The sequence below is a fragment of the Acipenser ruthenus genome, chromosome 4 (assembly GCF_902713425.1).
Source record: "Acipenser ruthenus chromosome 4, fAciRut3.2 maternal haplotype, whole genome shotgun sequence".
Taxonomy (NCBI): domain Eukaryota; kingdom Metazoa; phylum Chordata; class Actinopteri; order Acipenseriformes; family Acipenseridae; genus Acipenser; species Acipenser ruthenus.
The window spans coordinates 97,120,068-97,135,351 of record NC_081192.1 but is presented as its reverse complement, the minus strand read 5'-3'; the positions used below and the strand labels follow the sequence as shown (position 1 = coordinate 97,135,351).

General features: G+C 37.7%; 2 protein-coding genes across 6 annotated transcripts in view; one reads left to right on the top strand and one right to left on the bottom strand.

The window, feature by feature from the left end:
* LOC117399444 (signal transducing adapter molecule 1-like) overlaps window positions 1-1,371 on the bottom strand; it is a 19,525-nt gene extending 18,154 nt beyond the window's left edge. The window contains exon 1 of one of the 3 annotated variants that reach the window (XM_059023133.1): window positions 1,163-1,371. Coding sequence is in view for 2 of the 3 variants with exons in the window: in XM_033998600.3 (XP_033854491.3) it covers window positions 96-135 (40 nt within the window). In the remaining variant the exon portion in view is untranslated. Of the gene's footprint in view, window positions 1-95; window positions 270-1,162 lie in introns of those variants that run through there. The other 2 variants (XM_033998600.3, XM_033998601.3) reach the window with 2 other exon arrangements.
* Window positions 290-15,284, top strand: LOC117399327 (very-long-chain (3R)-3-hydroxyacyl-CoA dehydratase 1-like). Of its 3 annotated transcripts, none has more exons than XM_059023134.1 (7): window positions 290-368; window positions 8,058-8,175; window positions 8,698-8,716; window positions 8,821-8,909; window positions 10,409-10,530; window positions 12,589-12,767; window positions 13,512-15,284. In XM_059023134.1, the coding sequence occupies exons 2-7, from the start codon at window positions 8,062-8,064 to the stop codon at window positions 13,592-13,594; spliced, it is 606 nt and encodes a 201-aa protein (XP_058879117.1). In that variant the 5' UTR covers window positions 290-368; window positions 8,058-8,061; the 3' UTR covers window positions 13,595-15,284. The 3 variants fall into 3 exon arrangements, with proteins under 3 accessions (XP_058879117.1, XP_033854313.1, XP_033854312.1); XM_033998422.3 differs by lacking the exon at window positions 290-368 and adding an exon at window positions 3,057-3,272 and having other exon boundaries at window positions 10,415-10,530; XM_033998421.3 differs by lacking the exon at window positions 290-368 and adding an exon at window positions 3,059-3,272.

The window sequence follows — 15,284 nt, the reverse complement described above, 5'->3', positions numbered from 1 at the left end:
CAAAGCAAGTAAAAACGACAAAGGCAGCATTAGATAGCTAGTACCAGACACAGACTGGGAAAACAAAAGCACGAGCATGACAGCTGGCAACTTACCCACATCTTGGTCAAATGGATTCGATGTAAAGAGAGGCATTGCAGAAATTAAAAACACGCTATATTCTTGATATTGCCTTTCACTGGACTCTCTTTAGGGCGTAAAATAAATAATTAAATAAATAAACAATTTGAGTCAGCTGCTCAAAGTCAAAGGCACTCCTTCAGCACCTAGGCATTCTGGGAAACGGCCGTCTGCTTTGCTGCCTGGATAAACATAAGGAAGAAAATAATTGGAGAACAACTCGTTGAAAGCGTGCTTTTCATTATAGGGTAATGTGTATTTGCTTGAAATTAACTCGATTTGTGTTTAACATACAGTACATAGAATTTTTCTTGATTGTTAAACTCACATACATTTTTAAACAAGTAACTTTACTTGTTTTCTTTCAGGCGACCTGGTCAGACCGGCAACATAACCTGCTAATCTCTGGTCCAGCAGAGAACTACTGACTATTAATGATCTGGTGACGGTGTGGCTATAATTTGTCTGAGCAGCAACAGACGCAAAGTAATATGTAATTTAAAGGGAGAAATACCGTGGTTTGAAAACTATTTGCCACGCTTTAGTATCGGATTCTCAAATGCCGTATAGATTTTTTTTTTTAAGAGTCTAGTTTTCCAAACAATTCAACTCCAATCAGGACACAGATCAGCCAAGTCATCCACAGTTCGCGGTTAATTGACATTATTACAACCCGCAAACCCGCGACAGTCATTGTACAACCCTCAAAATAAAATGTATATGTAAGATAGCTGTTTGGGTGATGTCAAAAAACTGAAGTTTGCCATTATCAACATATGATTGTATGTGCAGTACATTTATGGATGAGTTCTTAATTTAAGTTGCAAATTATATCATTTTAAATTAACCAATATTGTTGTTTTCTTTTTCTTTTATTGCAATTTTAATAATTGATGTCAGATTAATCATTGAAATGATATATAAGGATACCCCACCACCCCACTCATCTGCTGCAAATAGTCTGGACCAGTTTACCAGTTGATTAAACTTAAACCCCTGAGACACAAATTCGCCTACAGTGTAACAGGAATTAAAAACTCACCCGATCTTCCCACTCACAGAACAGGGCATTGCAAACCTGTAGATGCTAAACTTCAGCCAATGCATGCTACTAGGACCATGTTCTTGTATATTATTAGCAACATGATACAGATTCCTCAACAGAAAACTACCAAAGCCTGTGACTTTCTTTTGTTCCCCCGTTTTGGATACTGTATGAAACCAAGCACCAGCTGCAGTTCAGCTGAGTAAGAACAGTAATTACTTGGAAGTCCTTGAGGGTATTTAAACACTACAAAGAGAACCCTATGGGTGATGTGAGGTACAGGTGCATGATGGGAGTTTATTGTGTGGTTATTAAAAAAAAAAAAATGACTGAAACACAAATTACTATTTATTTCTTAGCAGACGTCCTTATCCAGGGCAACTTACAATTGTTACAAGATATCACATTATTTTTACATACAATTACATTATTTTTTTTACACATTATTTTTTACATAATTACCCATTTATACAGTTTGGTTTTTACTGGAGCAATCTAGGTAAAGTACCTTGCCCAAGGGTACAGCAGCAGTATCCCCCACCTGGGATTGAACCCACGACCCTCTGGTCAAGAGTCCAGAGCCCTAACCACTACTCCACACTGCTGCAGAATTGTAACGGTTTTAAAACGAGCAAGAAATGTCTTGGTTTCAAAAAGGTGCAGTTCGTTTGTTGCTTTCAGTAGTTTTATTATTAAAATGACTTTAATTAGAACATTTCACTCACCAGGTTTAACAGACAACACAGTAAGGCATGTAAACTGTGAGCTACTTTGGAAAACAAAAAGTACACTTCATGTTAAAATTAATTAAAAAAAGTTAAAACTTTACAATGCATTAGTAAGACCTCATCTAGAATATTGTGTTCAGTTGTGGTCATCTCGTTACAAAAAGGATATTGCTGCTCAAGAAAGAGTGCAAAGAAGAGCGATCAGAATTATCCCGGGTTTAAAAGGCATGTCGTATGCAGACAAGATTGCAGTCGTATGCAGACAAGATAAATTAAAAGAATTTAATCTATTCAGTCTTGAACAAAGAAGACTGCGCGGTGACCTGATTCAAGCAAGCATTCAAAATTCGAAAAGGTACTGACAATGTCGACCCAGTGGACTTTTTCGACCTGAAAAAAGAAACAAGGACCAGGGGTCACAAATTAGATAAAGGGGCATTCAGAGCAGAAAATAGGAGGCACTTTTTTACACAGAGAATTGTGAGGGTCTGGAACCAACTCCCTAGTAATGTTTTTGAAGCTGACACCCTGGGATCCTTCAAGAAGCTGCTTGATGAGTTTCTGGGATCAATAAGCTGCCAACAACCAAACGAGCAAGATGGGCCAAATGGCGTCCTCTCGTTTGTAAACTTTCTTATGTTCTTATGTTCTTATTTAACCTGACATTTTTACAGTGACAAGCAAAACCCCACCAAAGTTAATGGAAATTGGTGCTGCTATCAATTTGGGGTTGTAACAATCTCTCCATGAACACCCAGAACAGAAAAAAAACGTACGTGTTTGCGGGCTCAAATATCTTTTAATCGAGGCATTAATAACTGAGCGCAGTAATTAATGACTTTCAAGTTAAAGTCTAGTGTTGAACCAGTGGTTTACATTTGCTTAATAATGTACAGCATGCCATTTAAAACGAATATCTTAATATCCTATATAGAATTGGTATTATTAGGTACAGTACTACCCGATTAACTGTAACATGCAATGATTAGGGTAGTAGTGCAAATGGTACTACACATTTTTAAAGAGTGCGTGTTTTTATTAATAAAGACGCTAATGTTCATGAATGCACTCATGAATGAACACATGTTCCCTCTTCTGGTGATAAGACTCTTAGCATATCTGAACCGAACTGCTGTCAGTGATCCCGCGAGAGAAGCGCTGTGCTTGCTGCATGGATGGTGACCCTGCAGTACACAGCTCCAGGCTCCAGCTGTCAGCTGTGCTCTGTTTTTTTCTGGCTTTCCCCACCCTGTCTCCGGTGCCATGGCGTCCAGTGAAGAGGACGGCTCCGCGGAGGACAAGGAAAACAACAAGAAGAAAACCAAACGTCCTTTTGTCACAGCATGGCTAACCATTTATAACATTGCCATGACAGCCGGGTACGTAAAATGTGGTAAAAGCTGGCTGAGAGTTTACTACTGGGTTTCTGTTTTAGACCCACACTTGTGCAAAGTTGAGCTATTTTGGTTACACAGCACACTTAACGGTATTGGAGTGATTGTATCTTTTTAAAAAGTTTTAAACTAAAAAGGTTTAATACAGTTTTTGGTTTGGATAGTTATGATTGAAATTGTAGTGGTATTTATGTTCAAATAGTATAAAAAGTTCATAGTGCCTGTTGAAGCAGGTGTAGCTTTTCCTAATACGGTCGATTACAGGATGCAGCGTCATCGACTCTGCAGTTGACTTGTGTTGTTAAGTATAGACTTCCACACCACCGACACTGGAGCTCCGTTTTGGGAGACTAAAATGCTTAAATAGGCAGATTTTTATTTACTGCAAAATGTGCTCCAGTGACCAAAGTTAACGAGCAGAGAGCTATTGCGGAGTATTGGCGAACATAGTGTACAATGTTTTAATTTATATAAACTTAAGATATTAAAGACGGTCTTCAGAAATTTGTCAAAATGTTACAAACAACCGAGCATGAATTACATTTTAAAAAGTATTGTGTCGATCTAAGTATGTTTCATTTCAAATGATATCTATAGAGAAAAAAGGACCCCTCTTCATTAAAGTAACTTTATTTACTATGTTGAATGCAAAACAGTTTGGAAGTCATAGACGAACGCAGGCCATTCCATTAATAATGAACTTTTTATTTTATTGACCAACGATTGTGCAGTTGACACAGCGAGAATTTGTGAAGGTCTGATAAATCTTGGAACCACATCGATAATCTAAATTTTGTTGCAATACATTTGATACTTTTATTCCAACTCTGTTTTTTGTTACTTGAGGTTGAAATATTCATTCTGCTTTATTGTACTGAAAATTATTAGAATGTGCAGTATGCACCCTTGTCAGTAAAACGTGTAATGCAGTTCACAAGTAAAGCACCATATAAGCATGGGAAATCACAGAGAGGTAGAGTGGCACATAAGAATGGGAAACTGAAAATAATTCACCGTTTACCTTTGAAACAATTAGTGTTAAGGCAAAGGAAGGATTTTGTGATCTACACAGCAGTACATTTCTACACAGATTAACTCTATAGTTAACATGACACATCCTGACAATTTATTTATTTCAGCTCTTTAGTTAACTTAGAAAAATCAACAAAAGCATCTGCTTTTTTGCATTAAATGTACATTATAATTTATATGTAACGAACAAAGGGAGTACTTATGTTATTATTACTTTTTACAAACTTAGGCTGCCAGTCAAACAACAGTGTTTGTAACAGTTGTGCAGCATGTGTTCACAACAAATGTGAGAGGTGTGAGATTATTGTTTAATTGCATTAGCATGAACTACATGTAGTTTATTGCCCATTTTCTAGTTTAAGTTATATCCTGATCCTTTAAAAACAAACTTAGCAATAAGACTATGTGCATGTTATAAGTATAATACCAGAGATAGGTATTTTAAGTTATTGCTAATCAGTTTGTTATACATCAATGCACTCTTTGGAAAGAGCAGGTCAAGTACTGTAGCGTTTTAAATTATTGTATCAGATTTTTTAAATGGCTGGATAATCATAAACACATAATTACATACATTTGGTCGGATTGTTAGGTAACAAATATAAATATCTGGGAAAAACATTATTAAATGTTAAATTGGCTCATTTGTATACCAAAACAGGTGTAAATTAACCAATTTGAGATAGATTATACAAGCACATTTTCCGTAATTGCCTTCTGAGTATTTTACAGTTCAAGTAAGCACTAGGGCCTAATGTTCTGCAAACAGAATTACTTAATGTTCTGCAAACAGAATTACTTAATGTTCTACAAACAGAATCGATGACAGAAAAACTGTGTTATATTTTGTCGCCGGTAATGTGTTTTTGTCGTCTGTTTAGTGCAGCAGGACCACCATTTGTAGAAAGCCAGTTCCAGAGTTATTTTCATGAAAATTAAGCGTTTGAGTTTAAATGGGTATTTTGAAGAGCTGTAAACTGGAAGCAGGCACAGGGGTCATTCACAGAAAGTCATCAATATCAGACTAATAGCAAGCCAATGATTTCTGTGCTGAAAAGTCTTGCCACTAGTGTGATATTGATGACTTATCTAATAAGTTAGCATTGTATTCTCCAAAATACTGTATGTAAAATTGAAAACGGAAAACTGCATTTCTTAGCAGTTGCGGACATCATAATACAAAACAATTGAATGATATATGGCTGTGGTTCTGTTTTATAAAACAGTACTGTAGCCGTTATGAACGAATCACCATCAGTGCCAAGAAGGTGTTCTTTTAATAGAAGTTCCTGTTCCTTTAGCCAGAGCATTTACAATGGGAAAAATAAGTTTCACCCCAAGGGTGTTCCCTTAGGGAAAGTGTTCTCTTAGTGAGTGACAGTGGAACTGACTACAGTCAGACGTAGTGACTGCAGGTGTCATGGAAGCTTCCCTTCAAAATTCTGTGAGCACACCTCAGTCGTGCCCTGAACCCCACCTCTGCTTTTTAGTCCTCGGGCTTTCTCAAGCAGACTGAAAATGTTGTCAAATGGTGGTAGTTTTTAGATATAAATGAAATCATTACTTCATAATTCATGGTACATTTTTACATTACTATAGTTATCTGCTTACCCAATTGTGAAGTCTCTTGGCAAGGACATTATTTAGAACAGGTTATTGAGAGGATCATAACCTGGGTATATATGGAGGCGTCTGTCTATCCAACTTAGTACATACTGCGAACTTTTTGTACAGTACCAGTACATGACACGGAAAACGTGAAATTTCAGGCTAATTACTCTTTAACTGTTTAGCACAAGAGTTTAAGGAAATCGTACTGTAAATGATTCTCAGACAATTTCTTTAATAGCTTGCAATATTGAACAATAGCCCTTTATAAGCAGGCATTAAGATATCTGCCAAGAAGAGATCAGAGATCTGGAATGAGAAACATGTCATAAAGTTGTAAAACTAGAAGATAACAAATTTGTTTCAGGTTTTTATGAACTGTTTTCATAAAATACAGTTGTCATATTTTTCATCCCACCAGGTCAGGTGGTATCCTAATACCTGCTGCACAGAGAGTGAATCTGTATTGTGGTTGATACTCTTTTTTCCCCCTTGCATCATAGGACGTCTCAAACCCGTAACATGTTATCGATTGTTCCTGGCTTAGAGTAATGGATACTGTTGCTTTCTATTTTCCTCCCACTAGGATACATTGCTGTGCCTCCTCATTGCGAGGGAAGGTGTCCCCAAAGCAGCACAATAGATATCAAGAAGGTCTTAGCAAGTTGTAAATTCAAATAGCTGCCACAGCCCTTCTTCAAAGCTTGGTATCCAGTGAGTTCAGATATGTACCATACTTAAAGTATTGTGTGCTGACATCTTATGTTATGGTTTTAAGTATGTTTCTTTTTTGTAGTGTGGCGATAAAGTGATAGCAGGTATATGTATTTGTATTGATATTATTAAGTTCTTAATTTAAAACTGTTAACTTGATGGTTTTCACTGGTGGCTCTGCAAAGTTTACAGTGTAAACTTGGATTTCACTGGAGTGAAGACCTGCCTGGTTTACATAAAAATGTAGTTGACATATTTATTCCTCTTTCACTGAGAATTATAGATCTAAATACAGTAAATATCAGAGTGCAATGTAATATTTGTGTTGAAGTCTGATGTTTGTGCAGCTGATACACATTTGTATGGTGGCTTCTTATGGAGAGGGTTTTTTTTTTTTTTAAGCAATTTCGTACTTTTCATATTTGTTCTTGATTTCTTTTGAATTTTGCAAACTTCTGTTTTCTGTCAGGAAACATCTACAAACATTTGAAAAATGTCAGCATAAAACAGTGTCCCATTTAAGATGATTGTGTTGCAGACAGACTAAGTACAATGCCAAGGTAACTCGAAGGGAGATTACATACCTGTATACTGTTGTATGCTGTAAATCCATAATTGTTTGCCAATCTTGTATTATGCAACTTTCATGATTAATAATAACAATAAAAAATAAATAAAACAACACTAGTATTAAATGCTTGTAAATGCATACTGTGTTATTGGCATTGGGTTTCATATGTCAGATGGTGAAAGATACGCAGCATAGTCTTTCTCCGGCAAGTTTCAGTATAAACCAGTGCATTTTCAGAGAAATTAAACCACAGTCCAGGCTGCTTCTTGTCTCCCTTCAAATAAGATTCTTCTTGCTTCAGTATACTGTAGGTTGAACTTGCCAATGCAAAACTATAGAATAGTTAGAATTGCTTACCTAGTTACTGTGTTTCAGGAGAGAATGTTAGTTTCAGTTCTGACAGTGGATGTTCTTAATTCATCTCAGTTCAAGCAGGTAGCCTAATAGGGATTTCTACAGAAAGTCAGATCAGAGTGATACAGCAAGATGTGCTGAGTAGAAGTCTGGTCTGGAAAGGCATTATTATTGGACCTTGGACACAGTTACACACTCTTGAGGGTACAGTGAATGCCAACAAGAGCATTGATAAGATCCATTAAACCACATTGGTCTCTAAGCTCAACATGGGCCAGTCCTTGCATTTCAGCAGGATAAGTCACCAAGGAATACCTTCATCACATTTGGGTCCAGCTTGACAGAGATGGAGATGAGTTTTTGACTACAGTAGGAAATTGACACTAATGCAGTAGTAATCAATGAGTGGATAACATTAACACTGAGCATTACTCACATACAAATATAATTGTCTGACATCTGCTTTTTCTTCTCTCCTTCTTTCACTCCAGGTGGATGGTGTTGGCTGTGGCTATGATCCGGTTTTATATACAAAAAGGGACACACAAGGGTCTATACAAAAGCATATCAAGGACTCTCAAGTTTTTTCAGACATTTGCATTGCTTGAGGTGAGGAGTGACACTGCCTACCTGTATTCTCTTAATAGATTATTATTACAGAATATGTACTTTCTTGTTTTAGCCAAAATCTTCAATTTTGACTAAAACCATGTTATTACCCAGGGATTTTAAAATTTTAAAAATGTGTGACCTTATTCTTTATAATGAGGTATAATGAGGTATTGAGGCTCTATCATAATCTAGAGATTCACTGTATCAAGGAACTGAACCATGTGTGTCTTTGCCTCCATACATATTGTATGCATGGATCTTGTTCATGGTACAACATTTAGATTTAAAGATGTGGCTGGGGATGTATGTTGTTGCTATTATTATTATTATTATTATTATTATTATTATATGTAGAAGTAGTATAAACGGCCCTCCACATTGCCATTTCCTTTTTTCTACAATCAAATACAGTATACCGGTATTGTCTGCACCTGTATTTTTTTTCTCAAACTCTATTTTGTTCCATGTTCTAGTTTTCAGAACTAGTTTTACACTTAACTGTTTTTTTTTTTTTTTCAGATTTTCCATTGTGCATTTGGTGAGTATTTCATTCTCAGTGTCTAATGAGATCTGTTTGCAATACTACAGTGTATTTGTTTGAAATAACATGGGGGGCAAACTATTTTCTTTGTTTATATAAAGGAATGGTGCGTACCTCTGTGATTGTGACTGGGGTCCAAGTGTGTTCAAGAATCTTCATGGTGTGGTTTGTCACTCATAGCATTAAGCAGGTGGGTAAGAAATGAGGAATCCCTCTGCCAATACTGATATATACTAACAGATTGCCAAATTTACCTGACACATTATTTCTATTACAGCGTTTATTTATTATTCCATGTATGAGATGAATCACATACTGGGAGTATCACATTTACTTTTGATGGCACAGGCTAAACCGGAATTTGCTGATGTTAAACATTAAGCCCAAAGAAAACTATTATGTCATTGCACTGGAATAGAGGCAAGGCGTTTAATATATATATTGCAACTGCTGCTGGTTTATACCATAAGGATACATCGGGGTCTTTAATGATCTAAGCAGGGGCTTATCTAAATACTATCTCCCATGTGTAACCCTGCTGTCATCATGTAAAGGAGGCTGTGGTCTGGTGGTTAAAGAAAAGGGCTTGTAACCAGGAGGTCCCCGGTTCAAATCCCGGCTCACTCACTGACTCAGTGTGTGACCTTGAGCAAGTCACTTAACCTCCTTGTGCTCCGTCTTTTGGGTGAGACATTGTTATTATTATTTATTTCTTAGCAGACGCCCTTGTCCAGGGCGGCTTACAGTCGTAAACAAAAATACATTTCAAGAATCACAGTACAAGTAATAATACAATTAAGAGCAAGATAAATACAGTGACTTTGGTTCTAGCAAGTACAAGTATGACAAAATTCAGTAACGGAGCAGATAACAGTGTCAGTGATAGTTACATACAAAATACTACAGATTAAATAACACAGATTGACAGATTACAGTACTCTAAAGTACAGGATTAAGTGACTCTGCATCTGATGCATAGTTCACACACCCTAGTCTCTGTAAATCGCCTTCATAAAGGTGTCTGCTAAATAAACAAGTAATAATAATAAAGGCTGGATTATACTTCAGTTGCACCACTGTTGCTCCAGGTTATTTCTAGTCTCTCTTGTAGTGTGACTATCTGGTCACCCAAGGGTGAGGGAAGGATAGAGTCTCCCATTGTTCCAAGACTTAAAGGGTACATAAGGACCTTTTTATTTTATTGTGTTACATGTTCCCATGTGTTGCTACAACTGTTTACGTAAGGTGTGTGTGTGTATTATTTATTTATTTATTTATTTATTTATTTATTTTTACATTTTGACCACTTTTTTTAAACTTATAAATTGCATTCCCTGCCTCTAGATGGCTTCCCATGTATCCACATGGACCTCTCAGAACTACATTTCCCATCATCCTCCTGCTCACTGTTAAATCTATCTGTTACATATGTGAGCAGGAGGATGATGGGAAATGTAGTTCTGAGAGGTCCATGCTGGTACATATTGAGGCAGGGAATGCAATTTAAAAGTTTAAAAAAGTGGTCAAAATGTAAAAAAAAAAATGAAAACAATACACACATCTTACGTAAACAGTTGTAGCAACACACGGGAACATGTACCACAATAAAATAAAATGGTCCTTATGTACCCTTTGAGAAAATGTATTGTTTTTTTTTCCCTTCGGTTTGAAATGAACTTTTTCTGAAAGATCCAGAATGAAGAGAGTGTTCTTCTTTTCCTGGTCGCGTGGACGGTGACAGAGATTACAAGATATTCCTTCTACACATTCAGCCTGCTCAATCATTTGCCATACTTCATTAAATGGGCCAGGTGGAGATGCTTGCATTGCTGTGGTTGAAATGCTGTGGTTTTGCATGCTCTACTCACACTGGGAAGGAACCTGTGGGTTAACCTGCAAGTTAAGATTCCAGGGAAGCAAAGCTTTGGAATGCAGGCAGTATGTATTACAATATGTATCATGTCAGTAAAATATATAATATAGTGGGGTAAGGGGTGGTAGTACATAGTAGTTATCAATTATGAGAATGCCACAAATGCATGGTTTCCTTGAGCATGGATAGCTATTTATAGTGGTTATTGTAAGTGTTTCATTGTTTGTTTGTCAACTGTTTTACATATCTTAAGTGACGTTCAAACCGCACATTATGCAGCACCAGGCAAGCTATTGTTTTCAGTCAAGGCATTCACACAGAATAGATACACATTTTTCAACTTTCGCTTCATGACATATCCTACCAGCAGCCAATCAGGTAAAAGTAGGAGGCTCCTTTCCCCCAGAGAAGACAGCCCTCACTCATAAATTGAACAAACAAGATGGAGGAAGAAAAGCTGATGTTGTATGTGTCCGAGCATCCAGAGCTGTTCAAATTAAACGTTTTATTTTATTTCAAACAAACGGGCAAACAGACATGAACATGTTTCGGTTCTCATTGACCTTCATCAGTGTATGGCTAAATAGCTCTCTGCTTTAAAAAAAAAAAAAAAAAAAGTTTTCCCCTGTTAATTTTGGAAAATGTTTTTGATTTATGTTTTTAAAAGCTGAAGCAGCGACAGAAGATAGTTGCTACACAACTCTTGTAAAATGTTAATGACTAACAGAAAAAACGCTGAATACCCCAACAAATCAACTAAATAACCCAGTTAAGAAAATTACAATTTTACTTAAATAATAAGAGAGTCAGTTTTCTGATATAAGTAATTATAGTACAGGTTGTAACTTTAAAAAACAACCCCAATTCTGCCCTCTATGCTGCTTGTGGAAACGTGCATTCAGTACCTCCATGTATGACCATGGTCACAGCAGACCATCCACCTACTTTTCCCCTTTCCGCATTCGGTGTGAACAGGGGTCAGTGGCAACACGAAGCGACGCACAAGGAGGCGGCTGCGCGTCGCATCCGGTGTGAACTTCCCTTTTATGATCAACTTCAAAGAGTAGAAGTGAAAGATGTTTGTTCTTTTTTGCATCCTCTTGCAGGATTTGTTTTTTGATAACTGTACTGCCTCCCCCACACCCCACCTGTGTTAGTTGTTGGTATATCAAACTGTTCATCCAAAAGCTTCTTACTTGACCTCAGACCAGGATACTTAAGACTGCGGAAGCGGCTCCCGAGTGGCGCATCCAGTAAAGGCGCTCCTCGCAGGATGTGCCCTATAGCCTGGAGATCGCTGGTTCGAATCCAGGCTATGTCACAGCTGACCGTGACCGAGAGTTCCTAGGGGGCGGCGCACAATTGGCTGAGCGCTGCCCGGGTAGGGAGGGCTTAGGTCGGCAGGGGAATCCACGGCTCACCGCGCATCAGCGACCTCTGTGGCCGATAGGGCGCCTGTGGCTCTGCAGCGGAGCCGCCAGATCTGTGTTGTCCTCCGGCACTATAGGTCTGGTAGCATTGCTGTGGATCTGCAGTGCGAAAAATGACGGCTTGGAAGGAGCACGTTTCGGAGGACGCATGTTTCAGCCTCCGTTTCCTGAGTCGGCGGGGGGGTTGCGAGCGGGGAGCCGGGGATACAGATAATAATTGGGCATGCTAAATTGGGGTGAAAACCGGGGTAAAAATAATTGGCGACGACTAAATTTAAAAAAAAAAAAAAAAAAAAAAAAAAAAAGACTGCGGAAGCACAGCAGCTCTTGGGAGTGTTTCATGTTCAGCTGCTGCTGTCTGTTTTGGTCATGGAATGCACTTTGTGCATTCCTTTTAGATCTGCTTAAGCAGTTCTCATGGCTCCTGCTATGCTGTTTTACAAACAGCAATTCCTTATGCTTGAATCAGTTTGCATTTTTAAATCTCAGGGTTTTACACATTTCCCCCTTATTGTCTAATTGTATTGTTAATTTATTTCTATATTGATTTTGTTTTTCCTCTACAGATACAACTTGTTCATTGTATTGTACCCAGTTGGTGTGGCCGGTGAACTTTTGACCATTTATGCTGCCCTGCCGTATGTTCGTAAATCTGGCATGCTCTCAGTGAGGCTTCCCAACAAGTACAATGTCTCCTTCGACTACTACATTTGCCTGATCATTGTCATGCTCTCATATATACCATGTGAGTAAAAACATTCATAATTATAAACAGTATTTTTCAAAAAGGAGCAATTACAGTGTGGGATGTAAACTGCACCTTGAAAAAGCATATGCTGTAAACCACCTTTTACTTGCATGCTGTTAATTATAGCTAATCTTGTGATGCCCATGGTTAACGTATTGCTAATGGCGCAATGCACTGCACACCCAGTACTTTAGTTTTGCCCTTCATTAACATTGATGGCATCTAATTTTAAGTTTCTTGAAAATCACTGAAAAAGGTGGCTGTTTATAAAGGGGTTTACAGTTTTAAAAAGTTTTACGGTGGTACAGTGGAACTCACTGGTTAATTAAATAAATTGTATATTGTAGTAAAAAAGGCATTCCCTTTGCTGTTCAAGCATGTGCGTTATGTGATGAACATACAAACAGCCATAAGAGTTTGGGTTAATGCAATATATTGTAACGAACCTCATTTCCTGCAGGCAGGCACATCACACAGGGCAAGGCAATCCACACACAGGCGGAGGGCGGGCGCGAACCCGGGACCTCAGGCACTAAAGCATAGCGCCGATACCGCTGTACAAAAGTGCTGGCTCCATTGCAATGAGCATATATCAGGCTTATGTCTTTTGTGTGTGATTACGTCACCTACCAGCCCTGCTGCTGCCTTCCCCCATGCACGCTATACTATGATGTAAAGAGCTGCAGTTAACAGGTTTTAGATGCTGTCTAACATAGTCTCTGTCTTTATTTTCTGTTGAAGTGTTTCCACAGCTGTTTTTCCACATGCTGCGTCAGAGGAGGAAGGTGCTTCACGGGGAGGTGATGGTTGAAAAGGAGGATTAGTGCATCTACGAAACCCACCACGCTTGTTCTTAGGATAACCAGACTGTACAGCGAAGCACAAAAAAAAATGTGATCCACGTTAGGAGCTCAAGTAACATTCATGGAACTAAAATAAACAGCTGTGCATGAAATACCATGGATTCCGTCATTGATTCTTTAAACAGAGGGTTCCGTGTGGGAAAAGTTTGGAGCTGCCGTTACAACTTTCTGTTATGATATTTCTTCTGTTGCAACCATTTTAACAGTTTTGCTTCTGTAGCTTGATAGATATTCTTTTAAAAAAAGGCATTTCAGAGCCAGTGATGAGAACCAATTTATAATAAAATTTGAGGCCTATTGATTCAATTGGACTGAATTTTCAAATATCTGCTATCTATAATTTGATGGGTTTTGTATATAGTTTCCTGGACCCACCTTCAATATTTTATTTTTGATATTATTGACTGAAAGCCAGTTGTCTTAGGGGTTGGTTTGATCAATCTATACATATATCCAGGAGACTCTTTAAAGTTTTATATTGACACGGTTTCTACAAATATCGTATTCCTTTGAGTTTAAGACACACTTTTTTAACCATTTTTTGTTTCTCAAAAATAGCCTGCGTCTTAAATTCGAGTAGAGTATAGTGATGTATGTATTAAAATCGGCAACAAAAGACCTGACTATCAGAGTACACAAACAGCAACGTGACTGACTGCTGAGAAAAGACAAACAAAGACATCACTGCCCAAATACACAAGCAGCAACGTGGCTTACTGCTGAGAAAAGATGAAACAAAACGTTACTGCCCAATCTCGAATCATCAATGACATACAGTCAGCCATTTTCAAAGAAGCGTCATTATCCTGAGGAATTCAAAGAAGCTTTTACAATTTCAGTGTTTCTAAAAAACAGTACCAGCTTGAACAGATCAGAAATGCTGATCAGACCCCCGTATTTTTCAACATGCCAAGAAATACCACAGTTCACAAAGTGGAAGAAAAACAAGTGCGAGTAATCTCCATATACGTATGTTATGTTCTGTTGATATTGTGCATACCGTTCTGACTGTTGTGTTTGCAATGCGATCAATGCTGTTGTGGTTGCTGGTTTACATGTTGCCTGCGTGATGCCGTAAGTGAGTCAGGGGTGTGCGTACGACAGAGACACCATCTTAAGCACTATAGTACGCAGCACAATAAACGAGCTCCGTGGCTAATCTACAGCAACACTGTTTCGGGTCTGTTTTATATGATACAACAGCGTAATGATTTTGTATCTTTGTAAATGCATATTTATTTGATTTATTTTTTCCTCAAATTGAGGGTGGTAAGTTTGGGCTGCATCTTAAATTCGAGGGTGTCTTAAATTCGAAGGAATACGGTATTGTATATCACTATGGTTCACTATGGTACATATCTTCAAACTTTGGATATTTAAACACGTTTAAAATGCAAACACGTAATGGTTCATGATTATACCAAATAAAAATAAAAAACTGCATTGTGTTTTCTATACAGTATATGTATAGTATATGGGCCCTATCTTGAAATGTGTTTACATATTACCCCTTTTAAAACTAGAAACCCAGAAAAAACAACTGAATAATGGAACTGCTCCAAGCTACAATGTATTGTGTGTTTTGAAATATATGTCTTGAAACAAAGGTGCTTTTTAAAATAAAACTAAAATCATTTCCAAATTAAGTGCA

Bases quoted from the DNA above. Each gene is read 5' to 3' on its own strand.
- LOC117399327 (XM_033998421.3), top strand. From the start codon at position 3,157: ATGGCGTCCAGTGAAGAGGACGGCTCCGCGGAGGACAAGGAAAACAAC. The intron at 8,910-10,408 runs GTGGGTAAGAAA...TTTTTCTGAAAG, and splicing joins TCACTCATAGCATTAAGCAG to ATCCAGAATGAAGAGAGTGT. The intron at 10,531-12,588 runs GTGGAGATGCTT...TTTCCTCTACAG, and splicing joins TACTTCATTAAATGGGCCAG to ATACAACTTGTTCATTGTAT.